At 41.9% G+C, this 20,408-nt stretch overlaps 1 protein-coding gene and 1 pseudogene across 1 annotated transcript in view; both read left to right on the forward strand.

The window, feature by feature from the left end:
• FERMT2 (FERM domain containing kindlin 2) overlaps positions 1-20,408 on the forward strand; it is an 88,993-nt gene that overhangs the window by 12,047 nt on the left and 56,538 nt on the right. Inside the window, exon 3 of the mRNA XM_075531642.1 lies at positions 18,665-18,898. Coding sequence (XP_075387757.1) covers positions 18,665-18,898 — 234 coding nt within the window. The remainder of the gene's footprint in view (positions 1-18,664; positions 18,899-20,408) is intronic.
• Positions 12,727-13,322, forward strand: LOC142426073 (NEDD8-conjugating enzyme UBE2F pseudogene; annotated as a pseudogene).

Genomic DNA, 20,408 nt, shown 5'->3' on the forward strand with positions numbered 1-20,408 from the left:
AGATACAGGATAAATAAAATCAAAAGCCTTTTCTCTCAAACCAAAACCAAGTGAGCCAAGCTCACTGCCCATGGAGTCAGTTTTGACTCATAGCGACCACGGACGGCAGGTTAGAACAGCCCCTGAGTTTCCAAGACCAGTGGTTACGACCTGTTGCCTGTGTGGTTAGCAGCCAGCATGTAACCACTATGCCACCGGGGCTCTAACCTGGTTAAATTATATACAATTAATTATAATTGTCATATTATCCATAGTACTAGGGGTACCTGTTTGACAGGTGGGTTAATGAAAGGTTGGAGACGGTATTACCTGATTGGGATGTTTCCTGTGAAGGGGTTTGCCATCTTACTAAGGCAAGGAAAGAGGTATCTGAGAGAAACTGAACCAAACTCACTGCCATGGAGGCAATGCCAACTCAGATCCCCCTATAGAACAGGTTACACGGACACCTGTGAGCTTCCCAGACTGTAACTCCATCGTAACTCTGCATCCTTTTCCAAGGAGAGGCTGGTGGGTTCAACCCAATAAGTAGCCAGGGCTACTTCTCTGAGAACGGAGGCACTAACTATTAAATATTACTGTCGGGTAGTTTAGGAAGCCATAGCATGAGGTGCACTTGCGGATGGCTAGAGACCTAGATCTCGGTGAGGCAAGTGGGGAAAAGATTGGTAAGATTTTCAGTAACTTGCTAGAGCAGTGGTTCTCAACCTTCCTAATGCCGCGACCCTTTAATACAGTTCCTCATGTTGTGGTGACCCCCCAACCATAACATTATTTTCGTTGCTTCTTCTTAACTCATTTTGCTACTCTTCTGAATCGTCATGCAAATATCTGATACGCAGGTTGTATTTTCATTGTTCCAAATTGAACATAATTAAAGCATAGTGATTCATCATAAAACAATATGTAATTCTATATTGTGAAATAATTATTTCTCATTACAAATAAATGAGTCAAACTTAACTGAGTTGAGTTTTGCTCCTGATTCTGACTTTGTTCCGGACTTCAGTTTCCTCATCTTTAGTGCAGAGCAGTGGTTCTCAACCTTCCTAAAGTTCATTGCCATAGTTTCTTTTTCATTTTATTGATTACTATTTACCCCACAGAGTAAGGAGGTTCAGCAGAGCACAGAATTAGGGGTTAGATAAATTGAATGACATCGCCCACGTCCATCCCACCCCTTTCCAAATTATTTCCTAAGGCATTCTTTTTCTGTTTTTTTCATAGCTGTGAAAATCAAGAGTACACATCTTTCTGGCAAACTAATACTGATGTTATAAAAATTTCACTCTCACACCTTAGGTAGTAGTGCTATACATTGCGTTGCTGAGAATTCACTGGGGATTACCACCCTAGAGTAAGATAGTTCTGGAAGGATAGAATAGTCCATCTCACATAAGATTGAGACTGATTTGGGAATTGGTTCCTAGACTCTGGAATAATCGTGAATAGTCTTAAGAGGGATAATTTAGAAGCTATCTCAATTATTTAAATATTAGAGCATTTCCTTTTATATTAACATTTATAATTTTGAACATAAACCTAAGTGGTTAAATTATTTATTTTTTGTGCATTGATAGGTATGTTTGTGTGTTTTAATTGCTTTGACTTGGGTTTAAATTTTCATGTTGGCATATGTATTTATTAAATGGTTTATTGGAGGCAATTTTTTAAAAGTTGGTGGAAAATTGGAATTGAAAGCAAAACAAAAGTTTGTTTCCCAGCAGAAGTTCCATCAAGATTGTGACAATAGGAGCCCCTTAGCCCACCCTGGAGAAGGAAGGAGGCTCGTGGAATTTAACCATGTCAATGCAGGTTTTTACATTGTTTTCTGACGAAAAATCAGCGCCTTTTAGAGATTTTAAAATTTGGAAACAAAGAAGTCATAAGGAGCCAAATCAGGACTGTCAGTGGGTGGATACTTTAATGATTTCCCATCTAAACACACCCAAAATTGTCCTTGTTTAATAAGATGAATGAGCAGGGGCATTGTTTTAGGGATGTACTTTCTGGTAAAGCTTTCCTGATTTTTTTTTTTTTTTTTGGCTAAAGCTAAAGTTTTCAAAACACTCTCATAATAAGCAAATGCTATTGATCCCTGGCCCTCCAGAAAGTCCACGCTGTAAATGCCTTCCGAATTCCCAAAATACCATTGCCATGATCATTTCTCTGACCAGCTGCTTTCTTTGATGGAATCAACCCCACCTCTTCACAGCCAGTGCTTTGATTGTGCTTTGTTTTTAGGGTCATTCCGGGGAAGCCTGTTCTGTCACTTGTTACAGTTCTTCCCAGAGTGCTTCAGTGTCTTGATCCCACTTGTGTAAAATTCCATGGAGAACTGCTTTTGTCTGCAGTTGACTGGTGCAGCCCATCAGCTCTCTTCAATTTATGCGAGTGTGCACAAGTTCACTTTTCCTCTTGCAAATTGATGTGGACGGTCTCCTTGTGTGGGCTTGGGCGGCTCATTCCATCTTGAAACAAGTATCCTGTTGTAAATTGCTGGTAGCTCTCTGGCATTGTCCCATAAACTTTGTGTAGAGGTCAGTGATTTCACCATTCTTCCCAAGCTTCATTAATTTGATGCTTTTTCTTGCAAATTAATTTTGGCAGAATTCATGTTGCTTCGACTGGGGCTCTTTTCAAACCAATGCCTTATCCTTCTTACAAACGAGATCCTGTTCAGACAGGCTATATAACAAGTTACTATACATTTAGTTTGCTATAAGAACTTTTGAAATTCATGCATAGTTTTTTCGTAGTACACATTTCCATGAATAGGCTCGGTTGACCAGAGAAATAAATCTGGGGACACTCATGGGTTAGAAAGCTTTGAATCAAGAAGTAATTGTATATCAAGAAAACACCCCGCCCATTCCAACTCAAGTCCATGAGCCCAGTGTCAGTCCCTAAGTGCCTCTGCAGACTCATGCAGCCACATGCAGGGAGGGGTGCAAAGTTGTGTGGATCCAGTGGCTGTGGAAGTGTCAGGTCTCAGTGGCCGGCCACGGAAAGGTGGTGACAGAGATAGAAGGGGAGCTTCCCAGTCCACACCCACAAGGAGGCACTGTCAGACTGTGACTTGATTGACAGGCTGACTACCACCCCTACACATGTTCATGTACTTTTGAGTTGATGTAGAATTATGTCACGACCACAGCTAACAGTGATCTTTTTGCGCTTTAGAGTCTGTGGTTGCCAGTATTGAATCAGCACGCATACATAAGAAAAATACATTTGTGTTTGCTTGTGAACTGATGAGAGACTCGTCTAGTGTGAACTGGTTCTGGAGAGAGCCACGTAAGACAGCTCTCTAACGTGTTAAAACTTTCATGGTGGCTCGGCGCTGGTGGTAGAGAAGGAAGCAACGCGCGGGCTCTCGCGGGCCGAGGGTGGGATGGAGACGACCCAAGGACTGAACCTGGGCTGCCCTGGGACCCTGTCGGATGCGCGTGCTGGAGTGGTAGCTGTGTTAGCAAGCAGCTAAGCTAACCTCTGACCCCACTGATATCCCGGTGGCATGTCTAGAGTCAGAAAACGGGGACATTGTGATCCAGAAACACGGAGGCATCACCATGGACAAAATGGCCTCTTGGCAGATCACTCCTGCACCCTGACATGACAGGATTCTGTCTCCTTCAATATTAAATCCAGCAGTTAGGCCACGGCATGCGCATTGGGCAGTTTTCCTTCACGCTTTTGCACGTTTCCTTGTGGTTTAGGTGAAAGCCGACAACGCAAGTTCTTTTCCCCTTGGACAATTTATACCACGTTTCATGACATGGGTTGTGATCTATCAGTGTGTCAGCACTCTCCCCACTCCCACCCCGTTTCCATTCCCCAGCTTGCCTGCCCCTTCTCCCTGCAGAACTTTGGTTTGGTGAAAGCTGCCCTTTTGATCTCTTAGGGGTGAAGGCTGAGGAGTACTTTCGCCCTTGGTGTTACTTGCTGTTCACCCCGCCTATAGGCCAACCTATTGTTCAGCTGTGGGCAAGCCTGGCAGTGTTGAGGTTAAGCGTGGGCCTGATCACTGCAATTTCAGCAGTTCAAACCTACTAGCTGCTCGACGGGAATAAACCGAGGCTGTCTACTCCTGTCGAGAATTATAGTTTTGGAAACTCACAGGGGCAGTTCTACACTGTCCTACAGGGTCACCCTGAGTCAGTATCAACTGATGTTAATGAATTTAAGGGTTTTGTATTTGTTTTTTTAAATTTGGCTGTAAGGTGAAGCTTCTCCAATAGTGAGCTCAGTTTTCAAATTTAAAAGGTGTTTTAAGGCCAGTGTCAGGATTCCACCAAGCCCTTATCAAACCAACAAGTCTGAATTTGGGTTTTTCCCTACATTTTTCTCTCCCTGTCTAGACCCTTCTGTAATCCCCTGTCAGAGCTGCTAGAGGTAGCAGGCTCCACCCTGTTCTGGTTTCAGGAGCGTGGATGGTGTGGTACAGTCCTTTGGACTAATAGTTTGCTTTTGTCTTTTGACTTTCTTTAACTCTCTTTGGTTCAGATGGGAGGAAACCAGTAGTTGTATATTAGGGGGCTTGAAGGTTTTAAGACTTTGGATGTTTTGCGATTTACTTCAGAGTAAGCTGCTTTGGGGGCACACTGTGGATTAACCTATCTCAATATTGGTGAGAAAGGCTAGTGTAGCAGCAGCATGTCCTGATGACTTTGTATATAGGATTTATTATATTCAATAAATCTGGTTGGAGGAAAAAAAGACTTTCATGGTTTTGCCTTAATTTTTTGTTCTAATACTTCATTTTTCTTAGTATTTATAGATAGGTATACCACATTTTACTGCTCTTCATGATTTTTTTCTTATAAATAGGTTTGTGGCAATCTTGCATCTAATAAGTCTGTAGGCACCATTTGTCAAATAGCATATGCTCATTTCATGTCTGCTCATGTGGTAGTTCTCATGATATTTCAAACATCTACATAATGCTATTGCCCACTTCATAAATTACAGTACAGTGTAAACACAATTTACTCTGTATTGGGAAACAAAAAAATTGTGACTTTATTGCAACGAATTGAACCTATAATATCCCCAAGGTTTGCCTGTATTTCAGATTAATTAGCTTCCTGATGATGAACTACTAGGTGCATGATGGGGTGTTAGTTCCATTATATATTAATAAATTGACCCCACCCCCTGATGTATGTATTACAGCTGGGATACACCATAATTTGAGTGACTTTCATATCCCGATTCTTGGAGATCCTAATATCCCCAAGCAACTAGCAGCCCATAGTGACAGGTTACTATGTGTCTAGGATACAGTGTTTCTCTTGGGCAGAGATGGGTAAACATAAATTTAATCGGAACCTATTAATTTTCTGCTGACCACTGTATTTAGTTGGCATATCATGCAGATTTCGGGGAACTTGATCATGTTCTTTACCACCGAGGAAATACGGGTCCTCAGGCAAGTCACTGGACCTTACTGGATCTAGTTTGCTTATGTCCTGGAACTGTGTCCTTCTTCATGTCCAGTGCTCGGGTGTCTCAGTGATGCTGTGAGTTATGTGTTGGATACTCGCTACACGCCTCTTGCAGGAGAAAGTCATCTGATTTCGTAAAGACTGATTTGAGCGGAATGAGTTTGGTCTTAGTTTTGAAGCCCAAATGGGGTCAGTGTAAGACAGAAGCAACTAGGCCATTGGGAGTGGGCTAACTGAAAAGCTGGGAGTTGAGTCCATCCAGGGGTGCCTCTGAAGAAAGACTATTTCTAACTGAGAAATCAGCCATTAAAACCGTGGAGTACACTTGATGCATGTTGTACAACAGGGATTGTTTTGAACAAAGGAATCTGTTTCCTAGAAGATGTGAGAGAAGATGAAATTGATTCAATTTCATTTCCCATGTCTAGGGGAGTCTCTGTTAATGACTTTTAAATCATTTCCTAATTGGAATTCATGTTTTCTTAGAGTAATGAAGGATCTTTACATTTTGTTAAGTAAGATTTATTCATTTATCAATTTTTATTTGTGTTCTGTACGTGTGCTACGTTCTAGAGATACAATAATAATCAAAATTGCCATTGGCCCTGCCTGCTGAGACAGTGTAGTCTAGCAAGGAAGGTTGACATTTCTTTGTACAATGAGCCGCTATGAAGGCAAATTTTATTAAGAGATATTGCAAGATACTGTGGGATAGATAATTCCAGGGCGGGGTGAGGGGGCATGCTTGAGACAGACATTGGAGAACTCATTTTAGGCAGAATGGTCAAGAAAGATTTCCAAGGACGTGGAATTTAAGCTAAAATCTGACATAGGAGAGGGAATTAGAAAGGCATTCGGAATGGAGTAGCATGTGCCAAAGCACTGAAGCGGCAAAGAGCTTAGACTCAGACGCTTGGAACTAAAAGCTAGTGTCATGAGCAAAGGAAAAACAACACGGGGTACATTTAGAAGATGGGTTGGCTATATTATTCAGGATTTTGCAGGGTGCAGGATATGATAAGTGGATTTTATTCTTAGCCAGCAGCCATTGAAAAGTATTTTCATGAGGGCATGGTGTGGAAGGGCTGAATAGAAGGTCGTTCTGGCTGTTGGCGAGTGCTGAACAGAATCGAGGAGGCCACAGCTCGGAGTCTGCCCCAGGAGTGAGTGGGAGAATGTTGTTAGTGTGAAATAAGATGGCAACAGTGGGGATTAAAGTGAGGATTCTGGGAATTGGACCTGAAAGGGCTTGTGGATGCTGCTGTTAGAAGCCATGCGGTCGGTTTTGACTCATCACTTCCTATGCACAGCCGAAGGGAACACTGGCTGCTTAATGTGGTAGGTTTGCGCCCGTTCTTGCAATTACTGTGTTCATCTTTCTCCTTGAAGAGGACTTTCTACCAAGCATGATGGTACCCTTTTCCAGGGGCTGGCCATTCCTGATAGTGTGTCCAGAATACATAAAGAGAATCTCACCATCTTTTTTTCTAAGGATCATATTGGCTGAACTTGTCTCAAGGCAGATTTATTTGTTCTCCTGGCAGTCCATGGTAATTTCAGTATTCTTTGCTAACACCAGATGCATATAAAGTGATTGAAAATATGGCTTGGGTCAGGTGTCCCTCAGTCATTACAGGATCGCCTGTGATTTATAAAACTTGAAAGAAGCCTTGTATAGCAAGCAGATGTGCCCAGTGTCATTTGATTTCTTGACTGTGGCTTCCATGAGTAATGATTGTGGGTCCAAGTGAAATTAAATCCTTGGTAATTCCATTCCTTTTTCTGTTTATCACGATGTTGTCTTTTGGTCCAGATGTGAGGGTTTTTGTTTTCTTTACATTGAATTGTAATCCATTCTGAACACTGTTGCCTTTGATCTTCATCAGGAACTGCTTCAAGTATTCTTGGCTTTCAGAAAGCAAGGCTGTGTCATCTGAAATAGCTCATGTTGTTAATGACCCTTCTTTCAATCCTGATTTCATGATCTTTTTTTATATAGTCCAGTTTCTGGGATTATTTGCTCAGATTGCTGAGAATAGAGGAAATGAGAGTATGAGAAGAAGCCATGCCTTTGGAGATTTCTAGCTTGAACAACGGAGTTGGTAATTGGTGCTACTAAGGAGTAGTAGAGAAAAGGAGAGAAAACCAGCTTCAGGTGTGGCTATTTTGAGATGCCAGTGAGGTACCGAGTGGGAGATCTGCAATGAGCTGTAGGATAGGATGTAGGAGCCTGAAGTTTTGCTGTGAAGATTCCAGTTCACACACATCAGCGCTTCCTCTAAACCAGACACGTTTCTGCAGTCAGTGGAGGGTGTCACATACGTTCTTTCACTAAGAAATTTGTCTTCCTGTCATTAAGGTGGCTCCCCATGGATCTGTAGGCCACTTAAATTCAAGACACAGAGGTCAACTCAGAAGGTTATGGTGACCTTTTTTGGGGATGTCAAAGGAGTGGTCTTGATAGATTTCCTCAGAGGATACAGGGAAATCATGAGGACTTATTAGGAAGAAATTTTAAGGAAATTAAAAGCTGCATTGATGAGGGAAAAAAGGCAAGGACAGTTTTGCCAAGGAATTTTTTTTTCTGTCAATAACATTGCACCTCTCATTCTTCAAGATTAGCTCGCTTAGCAAATCCAAGGAGAATTTCCTTGGGAAACTTACTCCATCCACCTTATAGCCCCGATCTTGTCCCTTTAGACCAGTAATTCTCAACCTGTGGGTCATGACTCCTCTGGAGGCCAAACGACCCAATCACAGGACTCCACCCGATTCATAACAGTAGCAAAGTTACAGTTATGAAGTAGCAATGAAAATAATTTTATGGTTAGAGGGTCACCACCATATGAGGAACTGTATTTAAAGGGTCACAGCATTGGAAAGGTTGAGAACCCACTGTTTTAGACTTTTGTTGCCCAAACCTGAAAGAACCTTTAATTGGAACATGCTTGAAGCCCATCAGATAGGCCCACACAGCTGTTTTTACTGGATGTAAATCTAAGTGCAGAATTCTTTGGGAAAGGTTTAAAAAACAAAAACCTTACTGCCATTAAATTGATGCCAATTCATACTAACCCTTTAGGACAAACTAGATCTGCCTCTGAATTTTGGAGAGTTAACTCACAATGGAAGTAGAAAGCCCTGTCTTTCTCCTGGGAAGGAGCTGTGGGTTTTGAACTGCTGACTTTGCAGTTAGCAGTGCAGCATGTACCCGCTACACCATGAGGGCTGGAGAGATCAAAACACTACTTGCAGAAGAGTAAAGCCTGGATAGGAGGATATGTCACATAGAGGCTTCCTCCTTCCCCCATGAACCCTTATAGGTTGTGAAAACGATGTGATCACCTTCGGGAGACTGTAGGGAAAGAGATGACAGTTCCTGGGGAGGTGTGAAGGGTCTAGGACCATATAACAATGGCAGGGGCTTATACGGGTACAAAAATTCAAGTAGGTTTGTGTAGCTTTCGTTGGCATGGAAGTGAAATATTTCTAATCGGGCTTCAGTCGTTTCTGCAGTAGGATTCATGGTGATTTGCCAAGGAGAAGAAAGGGAAGAGTGTGTGTGTGTGTGTGTGTGTGTGTGTGTGTGTGTGTGTGTGTGTGAGAGAGAGAGAGAGAGAGAGAGAGAGAGAGAGAGAGAGAGAGAGAGAGAGAGAGAGAAGTTTGGAATACAGTGTGGGACAAGAGAAACATAACAAGATTGCTTGCTACTATTTGTGGACCACATTTGCCGGTAAACTTACACTAACAGTTTTGGTCTGGTTGGTTTTGAAGTGGATGGGATTTCTCTAAATTTGGTATATGAGTTACAAGATAAATGGCTTGATCAGAAAAGCATTTGAAAGTGTATCTGGTCAGGCCAGTCTGCATGACTTGGTCTTGTTGCTTTCAGGCAACTGCTAAGTAGCTTTGCTCCTAGGACACCCAGATTGTTGTGATCTTTTCCTGTCTTAAAAACAGGCTGAGACTTTGATAGTGATCGTATAGGAGGTGACAGGATGTTCTCAAACAACACAGCAGAAAATGTTGTATTAGCAAAATAAAAGGGGACTTAAAAATTAGTGGAAAATTTTCACTAAAACACCAGTTTTGTAAGGAAGAACAAATAGGATGTTTTTAAGTGGTATATTTATATTTTAGTTGTGGGTATTTAAGAAATTTTTCAGTACAGAAATACAAAACATGTTCAGCATTCTCACAATGTTGCCAGCAAGTGTTACAGGTTTTTTTTTTAAATCGTTTTATTAGGGGCTCATACAACTTAAATCACAATCCATACATACATCAGTTGTGTAAAGCACATTTGTACATTCATTGCCCTCATCATTCTTAAAACATGTACTCTCCACTTAAGCCCTTGGCATCAGGTCCTCATTTTTTCCCCTCCCGCTCCCTCCTCCCTCCTCCCTCATGTGAAACCTTGATAATTTATAAATTATTATTTCGTCATATCTTGCCATATCCGACGTCTCCCTTCACCCACTTTCCTGTTGTCCGTCCCCCAGGGAGGAGGTCACATGTAGCTCCTTGTAATCGGTTCCCTCTTTCTAACCCACCCTCCCTCTACGCTCCTAGTATCGCCACTCACACCACTAGTCCTGAAGGGATCGTCCGCCCTGGATTCCCTGTGTTTCCAGTTCCTATCTGTACCAGTAGTCTAGCGAAACTTGCAAGGTAGAATTGGGATCATGATAGTGGGGGTGAGGAAGCATTTAGGAACTAGAAGAAAGTTGTATTTTTCATCGTTGCTACATTGCATCCTGTCTGGTTCGTCTCCTCCCTGAGACCCCTCTGCAAGGGGATTTCCAGTGGCCTACAAATGGACTTTGGGTCTCCACTCTGCACTCCCCTTCTCTCATTCACTATGGTAAGATTTTTTTGTTCTGATGATGCCTGTTATCTCATCCCTTTGACACCTCGTGATCACACAGGCTTTTGTGCTTCTTCCATGTGGGCTTTGTTGCTTCTGAGCTAGATGGCCACTTGTTTACCTTCAAGCCTTTAAGACCCCCAGATGCTACATCTTTTGATAGCCGGGCACCATCAGCTTTCTTCGCCACATTTGCTTATGCACCCATTTGTCTTCAGCAATCGTATCATGGAGGTGAGCACACAATGATAAGATTTTTTGTTCTTTGATGCCTGATAACTGATCCCTTCGGCACCTCGTGATCACACAGGCTGGTGTGCTTCTTCCATGTGGGCTTTGTTGCTTCTGAGCTAGATGGCCGCATGTTTACCTTCAAACTTTTAAGACCCCAGACGCTATGTCTTTTGATAGCAGGGCACCATCAGCTTTGTTCACCACATTTGCTTATTCACCCACTTTGTCTTCAGCGGTTGTGTTGGGAAGGTGAGAATCATGGAATGCCAATTTAATAGAAGAAAGTATTCTTGCATTGAGGGAGTACTTGAGTGGAGACTCAATGTCCTTCTACCTTAATACTAAACCTATAAATATATGCACCTAGATCTATTTCCCTATCCTCATACATAAATATATTTGTATATGTACATGTCTTAATCTAGGCCTCTATAAATGCCCTTTGCCTCCCAGGTCTTTCCTCTATTTCCCTTGACTTTCCTCCTGTCCCACTATCATGCCCAGCCCCCACCAGGGTTTCAGCAATTCCTCTTTGTTACCTTACCATTGATCATGCCCTACCAGGCCTCCCACACCCTCCTCACCATCGATTTAGATCACTTGTGGTTCCCTTGTCCCTGGGTTTGGTAACACCACTTCCTCCCCCCACCCCCACCCCATGCCCCCCCCCGGAACTATTGGTCCCGTTGTTTTCTCCTCCAGGTTGTTCATCCAGCCTATCTTATTTAGACAGACCTGCAGAGATAATAACATGCACAAAAACAAGACAGAGCAAAACCAAGCAACAATATACAACAAAACATCAACAAACCACTGACAAAAAGCACAACAGAACACAACAAGGAAGAAAAGCTTGTAGCCAGTTCAAGGATCGTTTGTTAGCCTTTGTGTTACAGGTTTTTAAAATGTGGATACTTAAGGAAAAATATTATTCAATTATCATTTTTCTAAACCTTTTTAAAAGGAAAACCAGTAACTGCATTTAAGAAGCTCATGCGCAGACCACAGAGTAGGAATTGGCGCACCTAGTAAGAAAAGCTTTAAAGGTGTGTTTCCTTTTCAGCAGTGGGTACGTTCTCTGTGCTGCGCCTCATTGCGTCAAGAGAAGTAGAGGGTGTTTTTCTCGTGATTTATGGAATAGATGAAGGCTGTGATAACAAAAGCCATTAATAGAATATGAAATATGGAGGGGCTTCAAAAAGACCATCGCAATTTCCAGTATCTTTTACTTTTTCAGGAGTTTTTGAAACCCTTTCTTACTTGTATACACCAATAAAACAAACAAACAAACAAGAAAAACCCACTGTTAACAGATCCGTACCAACTCACTAGGGACTCTGTAGGACAGAGTAGAAGTACCCTTACTCTTGATTTCTGCAACCGTAACTAGCCTCTTCTTTCTCTCCTGCATATATACCCACTGGTGGATTTGAACTGTAAGCCAGAGGTCACTAGGGCTCCTTTGTGTATACATTACATAGCCTTCAAGTTATATATTTCCCTAACCCTTTCTCTTCCGTAGGATACACAGCGGCATTTTTTCCTTTAAAATATATTTTAAACTGCCCTTTTGAGCTATACAATTCACCCACTTAAAGTGTACACTTCTGTGCTGTGTGTGAGAGAGAGAGAGAGAGAATTGATTTACCTAATCCAGGTTTGAAATAACAAACTTGCCTTTTTGAAAAGCAGAAACGTTTTGAGAACCTGTTTGGGGTCCCAAAGTAGGTTATGGTAGGGAGTTAACTGTGGAAAGTTACTCCAAAACTTTAGAAGGTGAAGAGAATTTCAATAACTATGCTTTCTCAATTCTGTAATATGCAAGAAAAACAAAATCATCAGTGGTCTAGTTGTATTTTCTTTTGCTTGACATTGTAATTACTTATAGATACCCATTTTCCTTTAATGTCAGCATATTTTTCATGCTTTCACCCTGTCTAGATGAATAGTTAGTAGCCCTGCTGGTGTAATAGTGACGCATTGGGCTGCTAACCACAATGTCAGCAGTTCAAAACCACCGAAGGCCCATCTTTAGAAACTTGAGGCTTTCTCTGCCAGTAAAAAGTATCAAACTTGGCCGTGAGGGCCGTGTCTCGCCGTCGCCGCATGAGCTGGGCATGGCATTGGCTCCCAGCCGCCTCGGCCCTCTTGGGGAGCCCAGAGGGAAGAGCAGTGATGCTCATTCTGGCGAGCAAACAGAAGCGGGATGACGGTCTCAAAGGGTCCCGCTCCTCAGCCACCGCCTCCCATTCCATGTGGAGGGGGTCTGTGAGAGACAGGTTGCAGAGCTTGAAGCAAACGTACCTTGTACCTGTAAGGTGCACTTTCCTGATCCCAACAAGCTCCACTGCTTCCAGCTAACCGTGACCCCAGCCCCCAAGGTGAAGTGCTTGACCAGAATCTGGCACCCCAGCATCACAGAGACGGGGGACATCTGTCTGAGTTTACTGCGAGAACATTCGATTGACGGCAGTGGCTGGCCTCCCACGAGGACGCTGAAGGATGTTGTTTGGGGATTAAACTCCTTATTTACTGATCTTTGGAGTTTTGATGATCCACTGAATATTGAAGCTGCAGAACATCATCTGCGGGACAAGGAGGACTTCCGGAATAAAGTGGAAGACTACATGAAGCGGTTCGCCAGAAGATTTACAGGAGGCCTGCAGGGCGGGATTGTGAGCTGCCCTCCGTCCCCATCACGGTCCCTCTGTCCCACCGGGCTGGACCAGCCCGTGACACACTGGTCTGAAGAACAGATTCCACCTGCCTGAGTTGGCTGGAGAACGCAATGTAAAATCAGCAAGGAATGTGTCTTGGGTTCTGACGAATCGTCTGCTTTCCTCCTTAACGTGGGTTTGGTTTGAACCTGCCCCACACAGGCTGCTGGTGGAATTCCTGCTGAGTTTCACTGAACTCACAGTGGCTAGAGCTTGCTGACCCCTCCCCAGCAAACCGCCCTGTGCCAGTGATGCTAATGATGTGGACCATGTGACCCGCAGTGTCCGCAGGACCCTGCTGCCAAGACTCTGCTTGGATGCGAAGCCGAATAGCCCTCCCTCTCCTGTGCTGGGACCCTGCCCAGGGGTTGCCAGGCTCCCCAGAAATGCAGAGTCATTTATTGTCTACCTTCCTGAGGGAAAGAAAAAAAAATACGTTTCTTGCTGCTTTTGCTCAAAATGTCATTTAGTTTTATCCACATTACTATTTGAATCTATTATTTGCTCACTTTAAATGCTATATACAATTCCATTGTATATAAATAAACCACAGTCAATCTAAAAAAAAAAAAGGATCAAACTCAGAGCCAGTTCTACCCTGTCCTGTTGGGTCTAGTTGATGGCAGTGAGTTTGTTGGGAGAGACAGACTTCAATGTATGTGTTGGTGTCTGAAACTTATTCTGTGCATAGTGTGTGTATGTTAGTTCTATCGTGTTACTGTTTAACTTGCATTGTAAAGATAAGCTATGATGTGATATGTTAGATAGCAGCTGTTTTCAAGAGCTTTCGCTTTGAGACACACTGCTGTACACACGTGCATTTAAGCACTTTACTTTTTTTCAGTGCTTTTTGATAATTATTTGGCCCTTAGGTTTCCTTAGAAGAATGAGCCCCTAGTTGATAACGTTATTTTCTCCAGAATTTTGAGCAATGTGTATAATTTGCTTTTATAATATTTCAATAGATAAAATTCTTACATTAATATGGTAATATGTTCATTTCAGCCTATGACACATAGTATATGCAAAAGAATGATAATTATAAGTGTTTTTAATGTAAGCTTAATGGGAATATTCTCATCTCTTAATAATTCTCTTGAGAGCTTTCCTTTTTGAAAAATAAAACGGAAAATATCCCTTGGAACTGCCATCCCCTCTCTGTTAATCTGTTTATTCATTATTCTTCCCATATCGCAAAAGACGGGGACAACGTGCCTATTTCACTCCTCTCACTGCAGCCTTTCGTCATTTCCACTCTCACAGGAACGTGTTGCCTTGCAGTCTCCCACGCTTTTGCACCTGGAACTTGGGAACCTGGTGCTCTTGGGGCTCTGTGCATATTAGTAATAAAACCTGAACAACTTGAACTTAACTACAACATCCCTGCCCAGCTTTCTGATGTCTTCTGTGCATCTCCTACCCTCTCACTCCACTTACCACCATTACAAGATTATGTTTCTGTTGCCTTTACCTTTAGCATTCTTGTCTTCCCCTGCCTTCGAACCAGAAAAAACAACACAAAACCAACACCAGAAACAAAAGACAGAAGAATAAAAACTCAAGAAAAAGTTGTTAGTCATCCCCCTAGGGTATAAGGCGGTTGCATTGATACCATCAATTTTTCCACTGACACAGAATTCAAGCCACTGTAGATATGAGCAGTTTATGCGTGTACAGTTCCACCATGAGCCACACCCCATGAGTTGTTGGTCAGCAGATGCAGCTCCGAGATTTAAGTGCTCAGAGGCATGCCACTCCAGTGAGTCTCAGCTCAAAGGCACTTAGTTCCACTTTATGGTTCAGCAGGTCGAAATCTCCCAATTAAGTGACCAGAGGCAGCCTACTCCACAAGCCAGCCTCCTGCACATCTTTACTTGCTCTGTGGGGGTTAGGAGTCCTTCACTGCTCCATGCTCTGGTTCCTGGTTCTGTTGCTGCTCCTGTGATGGTCTAGCTTTCATCTAGAATCTAGATCCAAGAGATTCACTGCACAGGAATCTCACGTTCAGAGGATGCACTCCACTCCTGGCTCATGCAGGTAATGAGATTTCTCAGAAAGCTCATTTTATCCACAGTAGGATGGGACTCCAGGGAATCTGTTTACATTCACTCACAGGTGAATCCGATCTGTGTCTTCCCCTACCTTATCAGACATATAGGCAGAGGTCATTTGATGGGAGTTAGAGACTAGAAGAGTCACATTAAATAACTCACTGCCTTTTGCGGATGGCTTTGAATAATGTATAGTTTTAGAAAATAAAATGAAATGTGCCATGGAATTCCATAGAAACGAGCAGACCTGTATTCCATAGAAACGAGCAGACTTATAGCCCGAATAAATACCTTTTAGAAGCAAAGGTGGTGATGAGACTTGGTCACATGTACTGTGGACATGTGATCAGGAGGGGCCAGCCCATAGAGAATAATGTCATGCTTGGTAAAGTGTAAAGTAAGGGGCCAACCCAAACGAGGAAGAAAGATCCTTGTTTTGGTGGGTTTGCAAAGTTGCTGTGACAATGGACTTCAAGCATCTATTGTGTGGAGGATGGTTTGGGACTGGACAGTGTTTCGTTCGTTTGTGTATAAGGTTGCTATGAGTGAGAAATGACTGTATGGTCCCTAGCAACAGCCTAACAACAATAAAGGTCCTTATTACAGCTACTCTTATTTTGCTGTTGTAACATGAAAGCCATAGGGGATAAAGTGTGAAGAGATAATTAAGGCTGTGTTTCCCAGGCTCTCAGTAATAGAAGTTAAATTTTATATAAAGTGTGTGTGTATACAGCAAAATTAACTTTTAAAGAATCTTAGTCACAAATGTTATTTTTACCCTGTCTCCCCCAAAGTTTTACCTGTAATTAATTTGTCTTCAGCCAGCTAACCAGATCCTTGTCAGGTGGTTTTCCCTGCCTCTCTGTTTTAGCCTTTCACTGCTGGAACGGTTGTCAGTGTCCTTACAATCTTGCTACTGCCGTGAAACCGCTGCTGTGTTGTTGTTTTTAAGCAGGCATTTCTTCGATGCTTCTAACAGATGCGTTGGCTCCCTCCCTCTCCACGGCGGCACACCTGCAGCTGTGGTGGACACATCGCACTTGCTGACAGCTGCTTTCTTCAAAGGCACTCTTCTCTGGCCTCCCTCCACCTGAACCACGCAGTCAGTCCCAGTCTGCTGTGACAGCCAGGAAGTGCTGGGAATTTAATGATCCCTGCTCCAGGTGGAGGGAATGGACAGATACCTACCCCAGCTTTCTTTCCTTAGTGGGACAATCCTAAGGCAATGTTCTGCATGATTCCCTAAATTCTCTTAAGACCAAACTACACTTGGCGCGAAGCAATTTGTGAACAATTGATTGATTTCCCCCCCTCTCCACTCTGTCTTACTTTTCCAACCCTACACCCCTTACTTAGGTTTCTTGGCCTCAGTAAACTACTTGACCCAAATTCTTTTCTCATGGTTGGTTTACAATTTAAGCAAATCTGTATTGAAGGGTGGTGAGACTTGGTAACGTGTGTATAGACTATATTACTACAATCAGCAGGACCAGCCCTTCTCCTCCAACTCCTGGTGGAGTGTGTGACATAACTCCCTTGGTTGACGTGGGATTCAGCAGGAGTGACCAGGCTTAACCTTGCTCCACCTCCGTATGGTCAACCTTTGCAAATTCTGTTTTTCTGCCCACGGTTTTCTATTCTGGAAGAGAAAAGGATATATACATGTAATAATGTGTAACCAATTGCAGTACTGTATAGGAAAAGGTCCCAACCTTGGTTGTCTTCTGTGAACCAAATCAGAAGTTATTATTTGTAAAAGGTATGAGCAAATTTCAACAGCGAAATAAGATAGATGCTTTATAAACTTTCTTTTTTTTAATTTAAAATTCATGTCCCCCCCACCAATTCTTTCTTTTAAAAACACTGTGATTGGGGAAAAAGGGGAACCGATCACAATGATCTACATATAACCCCCTACCTGGGGGACGGCCAACAGAAAAATGGGTGAAGGGAGACATCGGTCAGTGTAAAACATGAAAATATAATAATTTATAATATATTATTAAGGGTTTGGGAGGGAGGGGAAAAATGAGGTGCTGATACCAAGGACTCAAGTAGAAAGAAAATGTTTTGAAAATGATGATGGCAACAAATGTACAAATTTGCTTGACACAGTGGATGGATGCATGTATTGCGATAAGAGCTGTATGAGCTCCCAATAAAATGGTTAAAAGACAAACAACATGAATATATTAAAATGATGCTTTATACGATACAAAAATCTTAATAATTTTTGTTTCTATTTGCAAATAAATGACTTATCCGGGTTCTTGGAGGAGGCGGGAGGGAGTGTGTTTCTTTTCCTAGGCAGCTTCGCTTGGCTGTTCTTAATGTTTGAAAACACCACTTTCTCCTTTGGTCTCTTGGTCAATTCAAAATGTAATTGATACAAGGAGTCTACATTTATTGCTGCTAAAGATAGTTCTGAGGTTGCATTTTATTGCTGCAAGTTTTTTTTAATGATCTGCTTTAATGGAAGTTGATCTTATTTAAATTATAATGGTTTCAATTCATTTGATTACATAAAGTGTTAAATATGTTTAACAGTTTAATATTCTCTATTACATTTGTACCAAAATATGTTGAAGGGATAAAGTTGGATTGTGCGACATTTTTATTCCTTATTTGGAATATTTGGGCTGCTCGTGGGTCGTTGCCTTCTCCCTCAGCTCTTTGTTAGGTTAGAGCATGTCTTCCTGGGGGCTTTCCTTTCCACGCTCATCTTCACGGACGATACGTGTTGGGTTCGCTCGTTCTCCATTTACCCTTTAGCAGCCTTACTGGAGTCCCTGAGTGGTGGGCATGGTGCACCCACGAGGCAGATAGCTCCGAAGGTAGCAGTTTGACCATCCCGAGGGAAAAAGAAGCCCAGCGACATGCTGGGAGGGATCAGCCCTGAGAACCCTGTGGAGCACAGTTCTCCCTCTGACACGCACAGCTGCCCTGAGCTGTTAGCAACGCAGCAACACACATTTCACCCACCTTTCCACACACCTCACAAACCCCAGTCTTCTCACCTGTTCCATCTGACTTTTGTCAATTCTGTAAGGTGAGGCTCAAAAATCTACCAACACGAAGTCTTTGCTAAATCCTTCCCATTCTGGCCCCTAGGATGTACTGTTGTGGCATTCATGTTCCTTGTTGAATGTGACAAAGCATTATTAGCTACTCTGTGTATTCTGCTTTAACACTGCCTTTCTAGGCTATATGTGTACATGAAACCCATCGTATAAACAGTACTTAGAATTTAATTAATTGCTTATATTAAGTACTCAATTACTTTTTGCTTTTAATTTCTCTCAAGATCTTCTTGATGGTTCTTATGGGTTTTGTTTGTTTTTGCAGATGTAAAAAAAGATTGGTCTGATCACGCTCTCTGGTGGGAAAAGAAGAAAACTTGGCTTCTTAAAACGCATTGGACCTTGGATAAGTATGGTATCCAAGCAGATGCCAAGCTTCAGTTCACCCCTCAGCACAAACTGCTTCGTTTACAACTTCCCAACATGAAGTATGTCAAGGTGAAAGTGAATTTCTCTGATAGAGTCTTCAAAGCTGTTTCTGACATCTGTAAGACATTTAGTAAGTATCAGATCAATTCCTCATTTAAATTATGAGTTATATATTGTATGACCGATGACTGATAACTAAGCTTTTCCCAAGGACCAGGGATTGAGTTGAGACATTTGTGTATGTGTAGAACTTTTACTCTTTTCTTTAAAAATTCTATATGAATTTAAGATAAACATGTGGGTGGAATAAAAGGAATCTAGTATTCTTTCCTTAGTAATATTCTATAAAATGTTTTCTATTATTCCACAGTATTTCAGAGCAGGCATTGTTTTCAGAGAGGTGGGTTTTGCATTCTTTCCTCCGCATAAGTAACTGTTGGGTTTTAGTGTTTCGGGTGGATTGTAGTTACTGTCTTCATTGAAGGCCCGGCACAGCGTCTAAGAACAGAGATTATGAGTGTTCCCTACCTTGAGCAGCCTGCTATTGGAGCTCTCTGTAGTAACTCTATTTATGTTCTCTGAAAGGAGCTAGGGGTTACTTTTGGCTGACCCACTTAGTCCTATGACAGGACAGGAAGTAGCCAACCATCAGGGAATGTTTGAACTATTTATTATTACTAATAATATATGGCTATTCACATAATTTGTTCCATTTTTAAAATCTTGGTTAAAATTCAGTTTATGATTTTTCATGTTTGAGTTTCAAATAGAAAACCTAGCTTTTTAAGCATATATTTTGAAATTATACTAATAGTTCTAGTTTTAAAAGAATTGGAACCCAGACATAACGTGTAAACTTTCCGACCCTACAAGTAACCATTGTCAGTTTGGTAATTTTAAATGCATTTATTAACGTTTAATTTATTCTCATACTTAAAATATATAAATGAAGTTATTTTTTTGGTACTTTTTCCCACTCAGCACTGCTATAGAGATTTTACTGTGTGTTTGTACCTATGAAGATTAACACCTTAAAAAGTACGAGACAGTTCTCTGTCATGCTGGGTCTCTGAGTTCAAATTGACTCAGTGGTTCACCACAACTACTAAAGAAAATGTAAGAGTTGAAAATATTTGAACTTTTTTTGGTTTGGGGCAGCTATAGTTTTCTGTGCTGGTATTAGCGCCACGTTCTTGGGTACCCCGTGGACAAGGGCTGTCCCTGTGCACCGTCCAACACTAGCGGAGCGGTTGTGACTGGCGCACCGTGCTGTTCAGGCCCCTTCCGCTCCTTCGGGTTGGTAACTCACAGCTCGGAGGAATACAGGGCTCTGTAGACTCTTGTGTATGGTTTGGACTTTTTATTTAATTAACCTCATCCCAACTTTTTTCTTTCACTTGTTAGTTATGAACCACTTACTGTTATCTTTCTTGCTTCCTAGTGGTTTTATGAATTTTTTACTTCACCTCAATTAAAAAAATTTTTTCTGTCATATCAAAGGTGTAGAGAGATGGATAAAGTTCAGTTATCAATTTGATCTAATGCCCTTGGGATGATAATGCCTTTTATATTTAATGGTGTTTTTAAGGAAAAAAAGTTAATTTATAGATAGATAAAATAATTATATAGCAAAAATATCA

Source organism: Tenrec ecaudatus, chromosome 14 (genome assembly GCF_050624435.1).
Source record: "Tenrec ecaudatus isolate mTenEca1 chromosome 14, mTenEca1.hap1, whole genome shotgun sequence".
NCBI lineage: Eukaryota > Metazoa > Chordata > Mammalia > Afrosoricida > Tenrecidae > Tenrec > Tenrec ecaudatus.